Raw genomic sequence first — 21,579 nt, 5'->3', positions numbered from 1 at the left:
AGCATAGTGCAGTAGCATTTAGTATTAGAAATTTTAAGATTAAGAACTCATAGGAAACAAACTTGCATTTAGAAGAGAAATAGATGCAACTGCATACACAGAAGTAAGAACACAGAGGAACAAGTTCAGAAAACGAAGAAGGAGACATTAAAGAACAAATAAATTACAGCGGAAAGTACCAAAATTCAGAATAAAATCATCCAAAAATAACCATCGATCGATAATACAGTTGATTGATATTGTGGAATCAACAAAAACAAATTGTAAATAAATCATACGCACATAATAAAAATCAACAGAATTCCCGAATTAAGAAACAGACTCAAAACCACACAAAAAAATTCCAATTTTAACCAGTTAATTAAGCAGCATAATTCTGAAATTTAAGACAAAATTCGATGAAATATATACAAACTTACCTTGTATGTCCTTCTAGCCAATTCACAAAAGCAATTTGCGGGTTTCTACTTTTCTCCGATGCAAAGGACCCAATTCTTAATTCAGAAACGCTAATATCCAATTCGCCTGGCTTCGGGAAACGATGATGGAGAGGATTGACAAGAACGAATCAGGTGGAAGAGAACAGAGAAGAAGAACGAAGCAACGAAAGAGACGAAGGCTTTGGGTGAAACAGAAGGGTTTGGGACTTTGGGGTGAAACGTAAGGGTTTGGGATTGAAGGAGGGAAACCAAAAATAATTAGCGCTCAACAAAAAGTTCCAAAAACTTTTCAGCATTTTTAATTTTTGATTTTTAATTTTTAATGTTGTTTAGATATTTGACAAAAAAACCGTTGCAATATTTCATCAAAATATTATATAAATAAAATCTGTTGCAATAAATAATTAAATTATACAACTGTTGCAATAGATTTTCTATAGTAACACTTTTCTAAAGTTAAAGTCTACTCAAATTAATAATTATTTAACTGTTGCAATAAGTATGATATAGCAACGCCATTGAAACTGTTGCATAAAAGGGCGTTGCTATAAGCCTATTTTGTAGTAGTGTGCCCTTTCTATACATGGCTAGAGGTTCTGATTCCTCTTTGATAGGTTTAAGAATCTCTCTTTGAGACTCTTCTTGTTGCAGTGCATTGCAGGCAGAGTCAACAGATGGTAAGGGACTCATCATCAGGAGATTGCTTCTCAATCCTCCATATACATCATCTACACCATTCAGAAACTGAAATAGCTTCTGCTCTTCTTGTTGTTGATGGAGTGCATTGATGAATGCATTTACTTCTGTGGTCTTGGAAGTTATTGGTGGGTATGTGTGAAGAGACTCAAGTTCCTCCTACAATCCTCTCAGATCTGTATAATAGTCTGTAATCGGTTTTCCTTGTTGTTTCATCTCATAAATCTTCTTGTTTAGTTTGTACTTCCTTGACCCATTTATGACTGAATACCTTTGGTCAAGTTGCTTCCATATTTGAGAAGCATTTGTACTAAACATGATAGACTTTTTTATGTTTTCAGTCACATTTCCAATGATCCATGAGATCACCATGCTATTGCAGGTGTCCCAATGTTCTTGTTTCACATCATCAGTAGGGTCTCTTTTGACTAAACTAGTAAAAAATCCTAGCTTTATTTTTGCAGCTAGAGTGATTTCAAAAGATCTCTTCCACGATCTGTAGTTAGATCCCCCCTGAAGTTTTTCTACTACTACTGAGGTACTACCATCAGAAGGATACAAATATAAAGGGCTAGTGGTTTCTATGGTTGTCATATTTCTATTGTTGGATCTAGATCTGGGCATGAACACGATTCACACATACCAGGATATATATAACAAAGTTTGAAGCTTTATCAATCAAACTATTCTAATCATGTATTAACTAACACTAATTGAAGCATACAATATTTAAGGAGATGTTGAGACAATACCAACCTGAACTGGTAGCTCTGATACCATGAAAACATTGTTGCATATAACTCAAAGAAGTAGGGAAATGCAGTTGCTCCAATCCAGTGTTTCATTCATTGCGGTTTGCCCTAAAGAGAGGCTAAGCAAGGCTTTATATACAGCCCTAAGAGTTATACCAAACCAATGAGAGAAAGACAGCTAGCATGCCTAGAGAATCAACCTAGAAAAACACATCATGTCACACCTAGAATCAGTCACATGTTGCCACAAAATAGTTGACGGAAATGGCAAAAAACGGCTAGTTAATACATGGTCTTTACATGGAATTCTAGTAACTGGATTGGGCTTCATTATGGCTCATAGGCCTTTCTTCAATACTTATACAATTACAATTTATATCTATGTATCATGGCTGAAGCTATTGCCCTCCACAAAAGTCTCCAAGAAGCTCGACGACTCAACATTACTCACATTCAGATCGAAGGTGATAATCTTCTTGTCATCAACTCTGTTAAAGGAAATTGTGCGCCTCCATGGAAAATTAATAACATCATAAAGGATATTAAGCATCTCCTCGACCTTTTCGACACTTGGGAAATTGATCATGTTTTCAGATAATCAAACTCAGCAGCGGATTGGATAGCTAATGTTGGACACCTCATTGTGGGGAAAATGTTTAGATCCTAAGACTAGTCATAATTTATCTTCCATTCTCTGTAATGATTACTCAGGAGCGACTCTCGTGCGGAGTGAAGGAAATAATGCCCTTGGTCCAAGTATGCATTCTATGATAAGTCTAATAAATGCGGTTCAGTATTAATTAACAAGTTAATAATTCAGTGAGATCAAGTGAGCTGAATGCCTAGCTAGAGGCCGCTTCAGTTCAAGTGGAATTAATGATATTAATCCACAGCTTACTCTTGACTGAACCCGTAGGGTCACACAAATAGTACGTAAACGGATCAAGTATTTAATGGCATTAAATACTCCATCTATGAATATTCGGAATCGAAGGATCTTGGTTTCAGTGGGAGCTGAGATCGTCACAAGCAAGAAATGAATACTCCGGAAACAATGATATTGCCGGAAACGGAAATATGGATCGTATCGGAAATATAAATATTATCCAAGTCGTAGATGTTGCCGGAAACGGAAACATGGTACGTATCGGAAAATATTATCGGAAATGGAAATATTGCCAGAATCGGAAAATAATTCCGGAAACGGAAATATTAAATATTTGTTCGAAACGGAAATTAATTCCGGAATCGGAAATGTTAAATATTGTTCGTATCGGAAATGAATTCCGGAATCGGAAATTTAATCGGAAGCGTATCGTACGAATAAGCATCGGACGAGGCCTGCCGGACGAGGGCCCAGCACGAAGCCAGGCCATCGCCCAGCAAGCCAAGCGCGCCACACGAACAGCCAAGGCCACGCCAGGCCCAGCGCAAGGCCAAGCCCAGCAGGTCGTGGCAGCGCGCACAGCGCGCGCAGCGCGCGCAGGTGCTTACGTGGGCTTGTAGCTCGCGTAGGCCTCGCTGCGTGGGCTGCTGCTCGCACGCACGCGCATGGGCGGCCCATCGTGGCTGCCGTGTGTGTGTGTGTAAGTGTTTGTGTTCATGCACGATTCCTAAAACGTGCAGAGTTTGGTTAATGATTAAATTCCTAATTCTATTTGATAAATTAATTAATTAGAGTTCTTGTAGGATTCTAAGTTTAATTAATTTGTATCCTAATAGGATTCCAATTCTCTTTCCATACCCCTATAAATATGTGGCCTGGGTTCACAATTTATAACGAGTTTTAAAGTATTCAAAGTGAGTTTTGAGAGAAAAATTCAGACACACATCTTGCTCAAAAGTGCCGAAAATTCTAGTACCTTAAGGGCGGTTCTAGTTGGTCAATCTTAAGGCGGATCCGGACGTGCTGTGGACTATCTACGGAGGGACGACACTTGGAGTCCTAAAGACTTGTTCTTGTTCGGTTCGGGCGCAGCTAGGGAGGGCACGCAACAAAGAGTATGCATCTAAATTATGCTATATGATTATGTGTAAATAATATGTATTCCTGGGTTAATGGTTGTTTCCGCATGATTTATGTAGTATCATATGTATCATAACCTAACAGTGGTATCACGAGCCCCTTATTATTTTCATAATCTAATTTGCATGAACATGGTTAAATATTACAAATTTGCAAGAATTAAAAGGGGTGATTAATTTTCGTAATTGTTAATTAATTGCAAATTGCGTTTATTTAATTATACGTACGTAGTTTTTCGGCAGTTTCTTCGTTACTCATCCAAATCGAGTGATTTTTGTGTCAATTCCGCATGTAAAAGGCATTCTAAAATTTTGACAAAAATATTTTTTTTCTGCCGAACCCAGAATTCTCAAATTCGAAGCCTAACTATGACTTTTCGAAGGTTTTAGTTTTTCGAATGCAAAATTTCGTAAATTTAAGATGTTAAATTAAATATTTGCGATTCTTGTTGATAAATCTTGAATTTTTGATTGACCTACTGTATATGTTTAACAAGTTTGAATGCCTAGCCTTGTTAATTATGCAATCTAATTTGTAATTATGATTAATTTGTTGAAAATTAGAATAATTTAGAATTAATTTGATTTTCATAATTAATTATAATTTAATTAGAAACCTATGATTAAAAACCACCATAAAAATTGTAAATTTATGATAAATTTTAAATTTTTATGACCTAGACTTGAATCCATAACAATCGAAAATCAATTGAATAATAAATTTTCGATTTTTTCGCCCTAAAATTATGAAATTAATATTATTTATTAATTTGTCATTAATTTTAAATATAAATTTTAAATTTTTATGCGATTCGTTCATATAACTTGCACGCACTAAGCAATGGACGCTTCGTGTTACCCTTAAGGGGTGTTGTATAGTGCGGGCATGCGACGACGAGCAAGGGAGCTCGTCGCCCGTGCGGCACCAATGCAATGAGCAAGGCAAGGTGCACGAGCACAAGGCAGCAGCCCTGCCTTGTGTCGTGGGCCACGAGCTATGAACAAATGGGCATGGGCGAAAGGCAAGCCAAGGCAGTCGCGTGTGGGCAGCAAGCGAGCTGCGCCACAACGCGCACTGCCTCGCGCAAGAGCGCGCAGCCTCGCGCGCAGCGAGCGCAAGCTCTCGTGCCACGAGCGCTGCGCCCAGCGTTGCTCGCGCGCACAGCGAGCGATGGCTCGCGCGCACAGTGAGCAATGGCTCGCGCGCACAGCGAGCTATGGAGCGCGCGCAGCGAGCGCTGGCGAGCGCGCACTGCGAGCGATGGCTCGCGTGCGATGAGCGCTGGCGCGCACAGCGAGCACCACAGCGTGCGATGGCTTGCGATGGGAGATGCAGCAGCTATGCGACGAGCGCATGGGCTGCGTGCACATGGCCTGCAATGGCTGTGTGCGTGCGGCCCATGGGCGTGCAATGCGTAGGGTGTTTGCGTTACGATTAGATCGTTTTGAATGTTTAATTTGAAAATTTCAGTTCACGTAATTTTAATTAATTTTAAAATTAATAATTTAAATTATTTTCTTGGATTTTAATTTTGAATATTGTAATTATAATAAATTTTATTTATTCTAATTATTTTACTAAAATTAAAATCATGAATTAATTTAAATAACGACTGAAATTAAATTAAACTTTTTGGATTCAATTATAAATTTATATGAGCTTTAAATTTTAATTAAATTTGTATGTTTCCGGTTAGACTAGAAATACATTTTTATGTTTAAAATTAGTAAAGCATATGAATTTATTGGTTTAAGTGGGAGCGCTTTTTAGTCATAAACTCTTGATTAGGTCTACAAATCCTTAAGGTTAAAACAACTTGATTAGAATTAATAAGGACTGAATAATTGGTAGATTATTGGTGCCCTTGATTAATTGCTGCAAATGTTTACGTGATGCATAATGTGTTTTACTAACCAGCTATGTGGGCCATTCATGATAATGAATGGGTGAATGGTATATATTATATATGTACTGTTTTGCAGGTTATGAAGTGACTAGTATGGCCCAAATAGGATAGAAAATATGGTCTGCGTACCATTAATTTGAATGTAATTGGTCTAAAGTACCAAAGTTATTTTTCAATTCAAATATGGTCTGCGAACCATCAAATAGTTGTAATTAGTTATAGCTTATCCTATTTGAAGAAAATGGTGCCTCCCACGGAGATTTTCAAGACGGACTTTGAAGTCAAAGCTTCAAGATGAAGTCGGGCCATACTAGATCACATTTAATCTTATGCATGTTTTAAGTTATTTATTGCTTTTAAATATGTCTTAAAATGCATGAGATCAAAAGCTTGATTATGTTGCATGATTAAGGATTTTAGTTCACTTAAAATCTAACCAACATAGTAAGAGCCTTAAGTTCCAAACTTAAAAATTGAGTTAAAAGGTGCCATGCCAAAATATACACTTGCTTGGATATCCTTTACATCAATCTAGTAATAGTTTTCGCTCAGCGAGGTGTTACTTATTGGTCCTAAAGGGGCAAGGTACACAAACAATTGTGAGTACATGTTAGTTTTGGTGAAACTCAACGATATAAGTAAGGAGTCCTTTTATGTCGTGGCAAAATCGATAGGTTTACCTAATAAGTTCTTAGACGTACCTATCAACCAAGAATAGTTTCTAGACTATTAGCAAAAGGCTTTTGCTTACCTAAGATGTTCTAGGATTAAGTCGACAAACTGTGCTTAGTTCTTCAATGATTTTAGGATCTTGGAATCATTTTGTTCACACCTGCCGGAACACATAACTTGAATAAAATGCTTAATAAACATTGAATTATGCATGTATGCTAGAATTTAAGTTTATTAAGAGAAACTGTGAATGGTTATTTATTTGTTTATGCTTTTCAATTGTAGTTTTTAATATGGCAAACAACAATTCATTCAACATTCGACCAATTCTCGAAAAGGAGAAGTTGAACGGGAAAAACTTCCTTGACTGGCAAAGGAACTTGCAAATAGTTCTTATGCAGGAAGAAAAGGAGTATGTCCTAGATGAGGCGATGCCCGAAGCTGCAGGCGACGGGGTCACTCAGGCAGCCCTCAATCGTTGGATTGATGCCAACAAGGATGTGAAATGTCTAATGCTCGCCACCATGAGTGCGGATCTGCAGAAAACGTTCATCAACTCAGATGCTTTCACAATCATCAGTGAGTTGAAGAACATGTTCCAAGATCTGGCTCGAGTCGAAAGATTCGAGACTCATAGGCAAATTCTTGAGACCAAGCTTAAGAAAGGCGAGCCCGTAAGTCCACATGTTCTCAAAATGATTGGACTCATTGAGAATATGAGTCGGCTGGATCAGCAATTTTCTCAGGAAATGGCTATAGACACCATCCTCCATTCTCTTCATAGCGGGTATGATCAGTTCAAACTGAACTACAGTATGAATAGTCTGGACAAAACGCTCACTGAGCTTCACGGTATGCTGAAGACCGCTGAAAAGACGCTCAAAAGTGATAAGCAGGATGTGCTTATGGTGCGTGGGGGCAAGTTCAAGAAATCTGGAAAGAAGAGGAATGCTAACAAAGGTGGCAACAAGGCCAGCCCAACTAAGCAAACTGGCGCCAAATCTATAAAGAGGAAGGTCAGTCAACCCACTTCTGAATCCGAATGCTTCTACTGCAAGAAGAAGGGGCATTGGAAGAGAGATTGCTTGAAGCTAAAGGAAGATCAGAAGAACGGAACAGTCGTTCCATCTTCAGGTATTTTCGTTATAGACTGTATACTTGCTAATTCAACTTCTTGGGTATTAGATACAGGTTGTGGCTCACACTTATGTTCCAATCCACAGGGACTAAGAAGAAGTAGAAAGTTAAGCAAGGGTGAAGTCGACCTACGAGTGGGAAATGGAGCACGGATTGCTGCATTAGCTGTAGGAACTTACTATTTGTCGTTGCCCTCCGGGCTAGTTTTGGAACTGGAAGAATGTTTCCATGTTCCAAGTCTTACTAAAAACATCATTTCAGTTTCTTGCTTAGATGCTAAGGGATTTTCCTTTTTAATAAAAGACAATAGTTGTTCGTTTTATTTTAAAGAGATGTTTTATGGATCTGCTAGATTAGTCAATGGACTTTATTTATTAGATCACGACAAACAAGTATATAACATAAATACCAAAAAGGCCAAAAAAGGATGATTCAGATCTCACCTATCTGTGGCATTGTCGATTAGGCCATATAAACTTGAAACGCTTAGAAAGACTTCAAAAGGAAGGAATTCTAGAACCATTTGACTTAGAGGATTATGGTAAATGCGAATCATGTTTACTTGGCAAAATGACAAAGCAACCTTTCTCTAAAGTTGGAGAAAGAGCAAATGAACTATTGGGTTTAATCCATACAGATGTATGTGGACCAATGAGTACAAATGCTAGAGGTGGTTTCAGCTACTTTATCACTTTCACTGATGACTTCAGTAGGTATGGTTATGTCTACCTAATGAAGCATAAGTCTGAATCCTTTGACAAATTTAAGGAATTTCAGAGTGAAGTAGAGAATCAATTAGGCAAGAAGATTAAGGCACTGCGGTCTGATAGAGGCGGTGAATATCTGAGCTATGAATTTGATGACCATCTGAAAGAATGTGGAATTCTATCAGAATTGACTCCTCCTGGAACACCACAATGGAATGGTATGTCGGAACGGAGGAACAGAACCTTGCTAGACATGGTCAGGTCAATGATAGGTCAGGCCGAACTTCCATTAGAATTTTGGGGACATGCACTAAATACAGCTGCACTCACTATAAATAGAGCTCCGTCTAAAGCTGTCGAAAAGACTCCATACGAATTATGGTTTGGAAAGCCTCCAAATGTGTCTTTTCTTAAGATTTGGGGATGTGAAGTTTACGTCAAACGATTAATTTCAGACAAACTTCATCCAAAATCTAACAAATGTATCCTTGTGGGCTATCCAAAGGAAACAAAGGGGTATTACTTCTACAATACATCTGAGAACAAGGTGTTTGTTGCTCGAGATGGTGTCTTTTTGGAGAAAGATCACATTTCCAAAATGACAAGTGGGAGAAAAGTAGACCTCGAAGAAATTCGAGTCGAACAACAAACTCTAGAGAATGCTCAAGATGACATTCAGGATGAAACTCAGAGATCTTTAGAAGAATCTGGTGAGAATCATGGTCAATCTAGAAATGTTACCCCGCGTAGATCGCAAAGATATAGATCTCAACCGGAAAGGTACTTAGGTATTTTGACGAACGAGAGCTATGACGTTCTATTACTTGAAAGTGATGAACCTGCGACTTACAAACAAGCTATGACGAGCCCTAGCTCCAAACAATGGCAAGAAGCCATGCAATCTGAATTGGACTCCATGTCTGAAAACCAAGTATGGGATTTGGTCGATTTGCCAGATGGCTACCAAGCCATTGGAAGCAAATGGGTTTTCAAACTGAAAAAGGACAAGGATGGGAAACTTGAAGTTTTCAAAGCTAGATTGGTTGCAAAAGGTTACAGGCAAGTCCACGGTGTGGATTACGATGAAACCTTTTCACCAGTTGCAATGCTAAAGTCTATTCGAATAATGTTAGCAATCGCTGCATATTACGATTACGAAATATGGCAGATGGATGTCAAAACTGCTTTCTTAAACGGCGTTTTAACAGAAACTGTGTTTATGACACAGCCTGAAGGTTTTGAGGATCCAAAGAATGCTAAAAAGGTATGCAAGCTAAAGAAGTCAATCTACGGATTGAAGCAGGCATCCAGGAGCTGGAATATACGTTTTGATGAAGCAGTCAGTGACTTTGGTTTCATCAAGAACGCAGACGAATCTTGTGTATACAAGAAGGTCAGTGGGAGCAAAATTGCTTTCCTAGTATTATATGTCGACGACATATTACTTATCGGAAATAACATTCCTATGTTGAACTCTGTCAAGATTTGGCTTGGGAAATGTTTTTCGATGAAGGATCTAGGAGAAGCACAGTACATATTGGGCATCAAGATTTACAGAGATAGATCTAAAAAGATGATTGGACTTAGTCAAAGCACTTATATCAATAAGGTGCTTGATAGGTTCAAGATGGCGGACTCTAAGCGAGGCTACCTACCCATGTCTCATGGAATGACTCTAAGCAAGACTCAGTGCCCAAAAACACTTGATGAGCGTAGACGAATGAATGGGATTCCATATGCATCATTGATTGGTTCAATAATGTATGCTATGATATGTACACGCCCGGATGTTGCGTACGCACTCAGTGCTACGAGCAGATACCAGTCAGACCCAGGAGAGGCGCATTGGACTGCTGCCAAGAACATTCTGAAGTACCTGAAAAGGCACAAAGATGACTTCCTGGTCTATGGTGGAGATGATGAATTAATTGTTAAAGGCTATACGGACGCAAGTTTCCAAACCGACAAAGATGATTTCAGATCACAGTCTGGGTTTGTCTTCTGCCTCAACGGAGGAGCAGTAAGCTGGAAAAGTGCTAAGCAAAGCACCATTGCGGATTCTACAACTGAAGCGGAGTACATTGCTGCACATGAAGCAGCAAAGGAAGCTATATGGCTAAGGAAGTTCATAGGTGAACTTGGTGTAGTCCCCTCCATTAAAGGACCAATAGCCCTGTATTGTGACAATAACGGAGCTATTGCACAGGCAAAAGAGCCTAGACACCACCAGAGAGTCAAGCATGTACTTCGTAGATTTCACCTTCTACGAGAGTTCGTTGAAAGAAAAGAAGTCGAGATAAGCAAGATTGGAACTGATGACAACATATCAGATCCATTAACTAAACCTCTGCCGCAGGTGAAGCACAACTCGCACACTGCAGCTATGGGAATCAAGCATATTGGAGAATGGCTTTGATGTCTCTGTTTAATGTTTTAAAGTTTTAGAGTTTAAATCTTTGTAAAACATTATTGGTTGATCATTCACAATAAATGAAAAGAATTCATTTTTCCATTTAATTTGTGGTTTATTAAATGATGAGTCCCTTCAACTTGACGATATATTCAAGATAGACTGTCAGGACCAGTCCTGTGACTAAGAAATGTCTATCAAGTGAACTTGAATGTCAAAGGTTGAAAATGGTCCCTAATCGGAGTTTTCTATAAAATTGGACGCATAGAAAACGTTAGACGATTAGAATACAAGATGACTAGTAGTTCTGTTTCTTGAACTATGTGGACATGGCAATGTCATAATCATTTGCATAGATACTTACTTTGGGAAGATTAGTATCGGACAAGACCTATGAAACTTTACTGTAAGAGATGAAAATCTGTCATAAGTAAATTTCATTAAATTATTAGACACTAAATCCTCATACCTGAGTGATTTGAGATTACTTGTTTGAGAACTGGTTGCTTTGACGTTGACCAACCGTCGCACCGTAAAAGGAGGCTATAAAGGCAACGCTCAGGTAATCACCTATCAAACGAAGTCTAATCTCAAGATCACAAGATTGGGATTGTCCTCCCATAAATCGGGATGAGATGCTTAAAAGTTGTACAAGGCCACTCGGAGAGCTAGAAACTGTGAAATGCATGGCCGTGCTCGGATGAATCATAGGCTATGATTATCTGTTTATTTGATCAGTTGAACTCTGAAACCGAGGAACACCTCTGGACATAATAAGGATGACAACTCTTACCTTATGTTCAAGAGTAAGCATCGAGCGACAAAGGAATTAGGAAATGCACACTTGTCCCTAAGGACAAGTGGGAGACTGAAGGAAATAATGCCCTTGGTCCAAGTATGCATTCTATGATAAGTCTAATAAATGCGGTTCAGTATTAATTAACAAGTTAATAATTCAGTGAGATTAAGTGAGCTGAATGCCTAGCTAGAGGCCGCTTCAGTTCAAGTGGAATTAATGATATTAATCCACAGCTTACTCTTGACTGAACCCGTAGGGTCACACAAATAGTACGTAAACGGATCAAGTATTTAATGGCATTAAATACTCCATCTATGAATATTCGGAATCGAAGGATCTTGGTTTCAGTGGGAGCTGAGATCGTCACAAGCAAGAAATGAATACTCCGGAAACGATGATATTGCCGGAAACGGAAATATGGATCGTATCGGAAATATAAATATTATCCAAGTCGTAGATGTTGCCGGAAACGGAAACATGGTACGTATCGGAAAATATTATCGGAAATGGAAATATTGCCAGAATCGGAAAATAATTCCGGAAACGGAAATATTAAATATTTGTTCGAAACGGAAATTAATTCCGGAATCGGAAATGTTAAATATTGTTCGTATCGGAAATGAATTCCGGAATCGGAAATTTAATCGGAAGCGTATCTTACGAATAAGCATCGGACGAGGCCTGCCGGACGAGGGCCCAGCACGAAGCCAGGCCATCGCCCAGCAAGCCAAGCGCGCCACACGAACAGCCAAGGCCACGCCAGGCCCAGCGCAAGGCCAAGCCCAGCAGGCCGTGGCAGCGCGCACAGCGCGCGCAGCGCGCGCAGGTGCTTGCGTGGGCTTGTAGCTCGCGTAGGCCTCGCTGCGTGGGCTGCTGCTCGCACGCACGCGCATGGGCGGCCCATCGTGGCTGCCGTGTGTGTGTGCGTAAGTGTTTGTGTTCATGCATGATTCCTAAAACGTGCAGAGTTCGGTTAATGATTAAATTCCTAATTCTATTTGATAAATTAATTAATTAGAGTTCTTGTAGGATTCTAAGTTTAATTAATTCGTATCCTAATAGGATTCCAATTCTCTTTCCATACCCCTATAAATATGTGGCCTGGGTTCACAATTTATAACGAGTTTTAAAGTATTCAAAGTGAGTTTTGAGAGAAAAATTCAGACACACATCTTGCTCAAAAGTGCCGAAAATTCTAGTACCTTAAGGGCGATTCTAGTTGGTCAATCTTAAGGCGGATCCGGACGTGCTGTGGACTATCTACGGAGGGACGACACTTGGAGTCCTAAAGACTATATAAAAAATTTAGTATATAATATAGTGTTGGCTTCAAAATATTAAAAAATTTATAAGTTTTTATAATATGTAGTTAAAGATATTGGTGGTCAAAGTTGTGCATCGGCATGCGTGTTCAGTCAAAACGGTGCGAGTATTAAGGGACGGAGGGAGTAATATATAATTGAATATATTGATGGTCAAAGTTGTGCATTGACAAGCGTGTCCAGTCAAACCGTTGTGAGTATTCCGGGACGGAGGTAGTACATATATTTGAAATACATTTATATTACGCTATTACTCGAGAAGTACCAATCTTTAGTAGATCAGGGGCCTCACTACTCACTTACTCAGCTTCTTTTTGTTCAAGTCTTCTTCTTTGGTGAGGTACTGAATTGGTACTCGTGGAGTCGTGGTAGACTGGTAGTGAGCAAATTTGTCACTAACCAATACTTTTCTTTTCACGTTAGATGCTCGTCCAATCATCTTTTTGTGAAAATCCAGCGGCCTTGACATCAAAAGCGTACCAAAAATTGATCAAAATCCAATATCAATAACTCTCACAGAAAACAAATTCAACATATTTTCACAAAAATTGATCATCTTCATCCTCCAATTTTTCACAATCTTAAACCCAGAAACGCAGCGCAGAAGATAAATTAATTCTGTCAAAGAAAACAAATACGATGTCGTTTAGTTCATCTTTAGCAACTCCTCCATCTCTCACACTCTTATCCAAATCTTTCAATGGGCAACATAGGCCTACGCACTTCCCTTCTCCTTCTTCCCGCTTCAGGGCTTCTGCTGATATCCCTGATTTTCTATCTGCTGTTTGGTAATCTTCTCTTCTTTTTTTCAATTATTTTGTAATTTAAGTAACATATATTGTATTATTGTTACAGTTTTATTGATTGATTATTGTGTAGATGCAAGTTAGCTTAATTGGTACTAATTAAATCATGGGTGAGAAAATGTAGTCGAATCCCGCATACATCATTGCTACTTCCTTAAGGCTCGTTAGACACTATCATGAGTGATTGTTCTGTAGAATTTTGAGGTGGGTTTGGTCCAAAAATGGGCTTTAATAGATGGAAGAATTCAAATTGGCAGATAATTTTGGGAATTAGGTTTCCTAGTTGATTTCCCAATTGATTTAACTTGGAATAAGGTTTTGTTTGGTTCCTTACAAGAAAACGTTTCAGTGAAAAATGATTGAAAGCCACTATTCCAAATTACTTTCTTTTGTTTGGTTCCTTACAAGAAATTCAAGAGTAAAGGAAAATGGGAGTAGACGGGTGAATATCCATGGGAAGAAAGAGGAGGGACTGAGGGAGGTAGAGAGGAAAAGTAGTTTCCGTTTTTAATGAAAAATATTTTCCACCTTTGAGAGGCAACAACAACAACAACAACAAAGCCTTAGTCCCAAAATGATTTGGGGTCGGCTAACATGAATCGTCGTAGGAGATCGTGATTGTCACCAATCAAACAAAAAAGGAGCAAGAAGTAATAAGAAAAACAAGGAAGAGAAAGTGGAATTAATGAAAGTAAGATAAGAGAAAAATGTATATATATTATAGAAGATATATTGTAAGAGATAATAAAAAAATAAGTAAAGTTTAAAATAAATGATTAAGTAAAATAAGTATATTTCAAAATAGCATGTAAATTAAAAAAAATTAAAAGAATTTTAAAAATAAAATAAAAATAAAAATAAGAATAAAAAATAAAATAAAAATAGAAAGAAACAAAAACATGAAAACTGTATAAATCAACTGAAGTCATCAATGCATATTCTCTCCCTCCACTCTGTCCTATCCAACGCCATATTTTCCTCAATCCCAAGAAAGCTCATATCGTGCTCAATCACCTTCCTCCAAGTTTTCTTAGGTCTTCCCCTACCCCTAGCAATTCTATCACTTTGCCACCCTTCTATCCTCCTAACCGGGGCATCACTTGGTCTTCTGCTCACATGTCCAAACCATCTTAAACGATTTTCCATCATCTTAAACTCAATCGGTGCAACCCCTACTTTCTTCCTAATAATCTCATTTCTCAAACGATCCTTTCTTGTATGCCCACACATCCAACGTAACATGCGCATCTCCGTCACATTCATCTTGTGCACGTGACAATGTTTCACTGCCCAGCATTCTGTGCCGTATAACAAAGTTGGTCGAATTGCCGTGCGGTAAAATTTTCCCTTCAATCTTTGGGGCATGCCTGAATCACATAGGAACCCCGTGGCACCTTTCCACTTCAACCAACCTGCTTTGATTCTATGGGCCACATCGCCATCCAATTCTCCATCCTTTTGGATAATAGATCCTAAATAACGAAACGTTTCAGAGCCTTGGACAATTTTCCCATCTAAGGTAATATCCCCTGTCTCTCTATCTTGGACTCCACTAAACTTACACTCTATATATTCCGTCTTGTTTCTACTTAGCCTAAAACCCCGAGATTCCAACGTTTGTCTCCATAACTCCAACTTACTTTCCACTCCTTCTTTTGTTTCATCAATCAACACAATATCATCTGCAAACATCATGCACCAGGGAATACCATCTTGGATTGACCTCGTCAATTCGTCCATGACTATAGCAAAAAGAAACGGGCTAAGTGCGGAACCTTGATGCACTCCAATCGTAATGGGGAATTCTTCGGTCTTACCAACACTAGTTCTCACACTCGTGCTAACTCCCTCATACATGTCCTTGATGATATCAATATACTTCCTCGGTATTCCTTTCTTACTTAATGCCCACCAAAGGATTTCCCTTGGTACCTTGTCATACGCCTTCTCCAAATCTATGAAAACCATATCTAACTCCTTCTTCTTATCCCGATAATTCTCCATTAGTTGCCTTATAAGATGAATGGCCTCCATAGTCGATCTCCCAGGCATAAATCCAAACTGGTTCTCCGAAATTTTCACAGTTTTCCTCAGTCTTTGCTCAATAATCCGCTCCCAAAGTTTCATAGTATGACTCATTAGTTTGATTCCTCGATAGTTGGCACAATCCTGGACATCACCCTTATTCTTGTACAAGGGGATGATAGTACTCTTCCTCCACTCTAATGGCATCCTATTACTTCCCCAAATCTTGTTGAAAAGAGTTGTTAACCATACAACCCCTCTCTCTCCCAAGCATCTCCAGACTTCGATAGGTATACCATCGGGCCCCACTGCCCTCTTGCGTCCCATCTTTTTCAGTGCCATTTCGACTTTTCTCTTTTGAATTCTTCGCATAAAGTCTAGGTTAAACATATCCCTAGGGATATTTGTATCCCCAATATCGCGCCCTTGATCCCCGTTGAACAAGCTATCAAAATAGAACCTCCATCTATCCTTGATTTCCTTATCTCCCACCAAAACTTTTTGATCAATATCTTTCACACATTTAATCCTCCCGATGTCTCGCGTCTTTCTATCTCTCATTCGAGCAAGTCTATAGATATCTTTTTCACCTTCCTTTGTATCCAATCTTGCGTAAAGATCCTGATTCACCTTTGCTCTAGCCTCTCTTACGGCCTTCTTTGCTTCCCTTTTAGCCTCCTTGTACTTCTTGTAGTTCTCATCACTTCTACATTTTCCCAACTCTTTATAGCATTCTCGTTTGCTCTTTATAGCTTGTTGCACAACTTCGTTCCACCAAGATGTGTCCTTACTTGGTGGCATGATTCCTTTAGATTCCCCTAGGACCTCTTTCGCCACTCCCTTTATGGTGTGCTCCATTCTTGTCCATAATGAGTCTATATCCAAATCCATATCCTCGACCCAAATACCTTCACTTGCCACCTTTTCCACGAATTTTAGTTGTTGCTCCCCTTGAAGTTTCCACCACTTGATCCTAGGCTCCACTAGTGGTCTTCTCTTTCTTATATAACTTCTACCTCGAAAATCAAGTACCACAAGTCTATGTTGGGTTGCTGTACTCTCACCCGGAATCACCTTACAATTGGTGTAGCACTGTCTCAAAGCATTCCTTACTAAAAAGAAGTCAATCTGACTCGCATTATCTCTACTCCTATAGGTTACTAGGTGAGATTCTCTTTTCTCAAACCAAGTGTTCATTATACCCAAGTCATATGCCAATGCAAAATCCAAAATAGCATTTCCCGCTTCATTCCGCTCCCCATACCCAAAACCACCATGAATGCTTTCAAATCCATCGCGACTCGAGCCTACATGTCCATTGAGATCCCCACCAATGATGAGTTTCTCACTTCTAGGGACACGTTGCACCACTTCTTCTAAATCCTCCCAAAATTCTTGTCTAGTTGACGCATCTAGTCCTGCTTGTGGTGCATAGGCACTCACAATAGTTACAAACTCATCCCCTATCACAAGCTTAATACTCATAATTCGATCACTCTTTCGGGACACCTCCACTACATCATCAATATAATCTCTGTCAATAAGGATACCTACCCCATTCCTACCCCTAGTTTTTCCCGAATACCAAAGCTTATAACCACATGGAGCTATTTCTCTTGCCTTGTTTCCAACCCACTTAGTCTCCTGCAAACATAATATGTTAATTCTCCTCCTCATAACCTCTACTACTTCGACTAATCTCCCTGTCAAAGAGCCAATGTTCCAAGCCCCAAATCGCATCCTACTACCCTTACCCTTACCCTTACCCTTACCCTTACCATGAAACCTTGGATAGTTAACACCACCATCGGGTGGCGCGCCGCTTCCGGGCGACGGCCTAGCAACCCTTGCATATTTTCCACTACACCCGGGCCTAGGAAGTGTAGCGCACCCTTGCATATTTGACACCACCCCCAGGTGTAGGGGTGGCGCGCCGCTTCTGGGCGACGACCTAGCAACCCTCACATATTTTTCACTACACCCGGGCTTAAGAGGTGTAGCGCGTCGCTGAGAAGGGGACGCCCCCACGATATTCCATTGTCGATTCATGTCATGATATGTGGCTTAGTTTTAATGCTGGCCGCCACCGACCTACCGCACCCTCCTCCTTTATCCGGGCTTGGGACCGGCAGCGAATGCCGCATACGCGACACTCACAAGTGAATGCCGCATACGCGACACTCACAGGCGGAGTTATTTTCCACCTTTGAGAGGATTATTGGAAAATTGTTTTGCTAAAACAAACAACGAAAAATGATTGAATAGGGGAAAGTCATTTTCGAGGAGAATATTTTACACGTTTGACTAACTCTTTTATTGATCAAGGGTACGTTTTATTTGGACGTGTCAACTAGCTTAGTTGGTATCCTTGGCATCATTGCATTTTGTGGCTGGTTGTATTTAAAACCCGGTTTAAACCTGTCTGCATCATTGCCTTTTCTAGCTTGTGTGAACTCGGCTTCCTAGTGCCTATTACGGTATTGGCACTTGGATTATAGAGGCTCCTATCCAGGCGGGGACACGGTCAAATGTACGCAGCCTTACCCTGTGATAACCAAAGCCTGTATTTGCGCTACTATGTGATAAGAAGTGCAAACAGTTTTGGTGAATGTTTGATTGGACATTGAGGCTTATACTTTTAGTCCATTGCATATGGTGTTAAGGCTAAAACTGAACTGAAGAACCAGTTTATAATTGTTGATTTCTCTCTCTTTGTTTATGTGTGTGGATTCTGTTTAAGGGACTACGGGTGAAAAATAAAATGAACCTATCATGAGAATAATTGGTACTTGCTAGTATGCACTTTGCTGACTCCTGAATTTAGCCTTTTAGGGTACGGTTTTGACATTGTTGAGGGCGTATTAGTTCTAATCAAAACTCTGCAAATCCCTGCCCCCTCCGTGCCAATATTGGAATGTCTTTCTTTAGTTGTTTCTCACTGTCTCCACCCGAAGAAGCAGGGGCTGCAGTAGCTGCTGAATCTTCTACTGGTGCTTTGCACATTATCTCCTTTTCTAGTTGTCTTCCAGTTTTGAGTTCAGCACTGATGCTAAACTTTTATACTGGAGTATAAATATCTCCCCTTCTTAACTTGAAAGCCATGCTTTACGCTTGACGCTTGCAGCTTGAGCTTTTTGGTCCTGTCATTCTTTTACATGGACTGGACCTTTTCCAGTTTCATGTTTAATTGGGGTAATACATTCTGGAAAGTGCCTGGCATGTTGGTGGGCGTCTATTGAAGCTTACCCCCAGCAAATTTCTTGGATCAGTCTAATCTCTAATGCATTACTTGCTAATTTTCCTCCTCCATAATTCTGTAGGCTTGAAGCTCGCAAGAAGAAACCTTTTGGTCCAACAATAAATGTAATTTCTCTTTGCAAAGTTTGTTGCTTTTCTAAAATTCATTATAAAATCTATTTTAACTTATCATATAGTTTAGTGCAGAAGAAGCTGTTAGCCATCAGCTTGATGCCTTGAAGTACAATGATCAACCTTATCAAGATTATGGGATCGAGGTCATGTATAGGGTAAAATTGCCATATACTCAGATGGGATTCAGCGTTTTTTCTTTTTATTCTGCGACATAAAATTTTGTTTGCTATCAACAGTTTGCTGGATTTGATCCTTTTGAAAGATCTACTTATTTCGGACCACACTTTGATTTAGGGCAGGTCCGTACATCTCTGGAAAATAACTTCATCTTCATTCTTTATGATTCATGTTTGCAAAATAACATGCAGTTAACTTTTCTGCTTCTCCTGCAGTTTGAACGATTCAGGCGAATATTTCACCATTCCAGCTACCGAGTGTTGCTTGGTCATAAGGAAAGGAAAATACTGAGCAGTTTATGGGTTAAGGAGGTAGGCTTGGATATTTTTGCATTATTCAACATGGGATATTTACTATTTGCAGGTCCTGTGAATTAATGTTGTTATACCTGCTAATCTTCATTAGTGCTATCGTGGCTCAGAATCTCTTCAAGCAACGAGTTTGGTTGCAAGGAACTCGTCCAGCAGAAGAAGAGATATTTGAATTTACCATGGTTCAGGTTTGTCACCCTCTGAAAACGAATTATCTTTGGACGATTAGTGGATTTATTCAGTTAATAAAATAATAATAATAATAATAATAATAATAATAATAATAATACCATTGCATAAGATTGTTGATGTACTCTTTTTAATTAATTTGAAAATGTCTAGTCTCTGTTACTTTATTACACGAAGTTTTTTTTTTTTTTTTTTTTTTTTTTTTTTTGTGATGTCTGTTCTCTTGGTTCATGCTATTAGTTTTCCGCATCTTCTTTCATCGGTCTAATGGATCATGATAGCTAAGAAATCGTCATAATTTGAATCGTAGGTGCTCCAATTTGGAATTTTAAGTTGCCCCTTATTTTGAACATATTGAGGGAACGAAATGGAAGGATAGTAAATCCCTGACTTCTCTCTTTGATCATCATCGAAAGAGGTCGATTTTTGGGATTTGGCCTTTGATCACCCTTGTACTGATCAAGAAATAAATGAATTAAAATAAAATTAAAATGGAATGGAATGAAAGTGAAGTTGTTCCTTTAAAGTTTTCTTTTTACTGTGGTTTAGTTCTGCCTGACACATATTGAAAGTTTGAATTTTCTGAATAAGCAGCGGCTTGGTGGGTCTTGGGATGGTTACTGGCTCACCGAGAGTCTACATCATGACGGAGACAGCTTCTCCGGTGGTGTGGCTTACTGAACAATCCTTTCATGACAGTATGGATCGATGCAGGTGATTACTTGATTGCACGCGGACACCAAGTCTGTGTGAGGCGTGGAATTACATGGCTGTCCCACCTTTAGAATTTGTACATAAAGATCCAAACTGTCGTTCAGCTTAATTGTGCTTGTAAATTGTTACCCTTGTGTATAACTGTATAAGACAATGTAGTTGGCTCTGCCATCTTTTATTCATATACTTGGTATGTTTTTGCTCATAATACCAAAGAAGTAGGCTGTAAAGCCATCATCGTTAGGCTGGGTAGTTGATATGGCTTGAATTTCTCAAGTTCGAAACTATAATTGGGCTACAAAATCAAGCCTCAATTCCATTTTTTCCTTGAATGCAGCGCTTATACGTTGAATAGGTAAAAGCTCAACTACATCTGTGTATGTTTACATTGTAATTATAATTGCAATACGCAAAGCAAGGTTTTCCAGTTGAGAAAACTGTTTAGTTTACCTTTGTTACCTACTCCCTCCGCTCCTTTTATTCTTCACCTTTGGTATCATACACATGATTTAACAACTAATTAGTATTTAGGTCCAGGTGATGCCCCGGGTTATTATGTAAATAACAACTAATTATATATTCTTTAATGAAATTGTGTTTGTATTTTATTCACACTAATAATATTCTATTATTATATTAATATTAATTTTGCAAAATTAACATGTAAATGTTATAGCTTAATTGGATAATGCCGTTGTATTATGCAAAAATGACATTTCTTGAGATGGAGTATGTGCGTAATTTATTTATATTAATTGAAACTAGTATATGTCCGTGCTAATGCACGGAATAGCTATAAATCTTAGGTGCTTTCTGTTTCCCTAGTCATGTATAGGTATCCGTATAAGTAAATATAGGTATATGTAATAGGTATAGACTAATTTTTGGTCAACTATACATGTATTTCCTTCCAAATTTTCTTATAAATAAGTATAACAAATTTACTACTTACTCCGTGTACTTTTGAGATAATTGTTAATCGTATAATGGTTTCATGTAAATTGGTTTAAAATTTAGCATGCTTACTTCTTTGGTTTGTAGAATATTGAAACACTTAAGTAAATTTGTCATGCTCACCTTTTTAATTGGCTTCCCTTTCTAATTTGCTACGTTTTCTT

The 21,579-nt window shown here is 38.8% G+C and overlaps 1 protein-coding gene across 2 annotated transcripts; it reads left to right on the top strand.

Annotated features, from left to right (window-relative positions):
• The first annotated feature begins 13,139 nt into the window (after nt 1-13,139).
• LOC110779853 (uncharacterized) lies at nt 13,140-20,793 on the top strand. Of its 2 annotated transcripts, none has more exons than XM_056834989.1 (7): nt 13,140-13,655; nt 19,019-19,061; nt 19,133-19,225; nt 19,307-19,369; nt 19,463-19,558; nt 19,653-19,746; nt 20,342-20,793. In XM_056834989.1, exons 1-6 carry the CDS (start codon nt 13,507-13,509, stop codon nt 19,728-19,730), a joined length of 522 nt encoding a protein of 173 aa, XP_056690967.1. In that variant the 5' UTR covers nt 13,140-13,506; the 3' UTR covers nt 19,731-19,746; nt 20,342-20,793. The 2 variants fall into 2 exon arrangements, with proteins under 2 accessions (XP_056690967.1, XP_021840008.1); XM_021984316.2 differs by having other exon boundaries at nt 13,143-13,655; nt 19,669-19,746.
• The last annotated feature ends 786 nt before the right edge of the window (nt 20,794-21,579 follow it).

The sequence above is a fragment of the Spinacia oleracea genome, chromosome 1 (assembly GCF_020520425.1).
Source record: "Spinacia oleracea cultivar Varoflay chromosome 1, BTI_SOV_V1, whole genome shotgun sequence".
Lineage (NCBI taxonomy): Eukaryota > Viridiplantae > Streptophyta > Magnoliopsida > Caryophyllales > Amaranthaceae > Spinacia > Spinacia oleracea.
The sequence above is the reverse complement of the archived record's forward strand: the minus strand, read 5'-3'. Positions and strand labels throughout refer to the sequence as shown.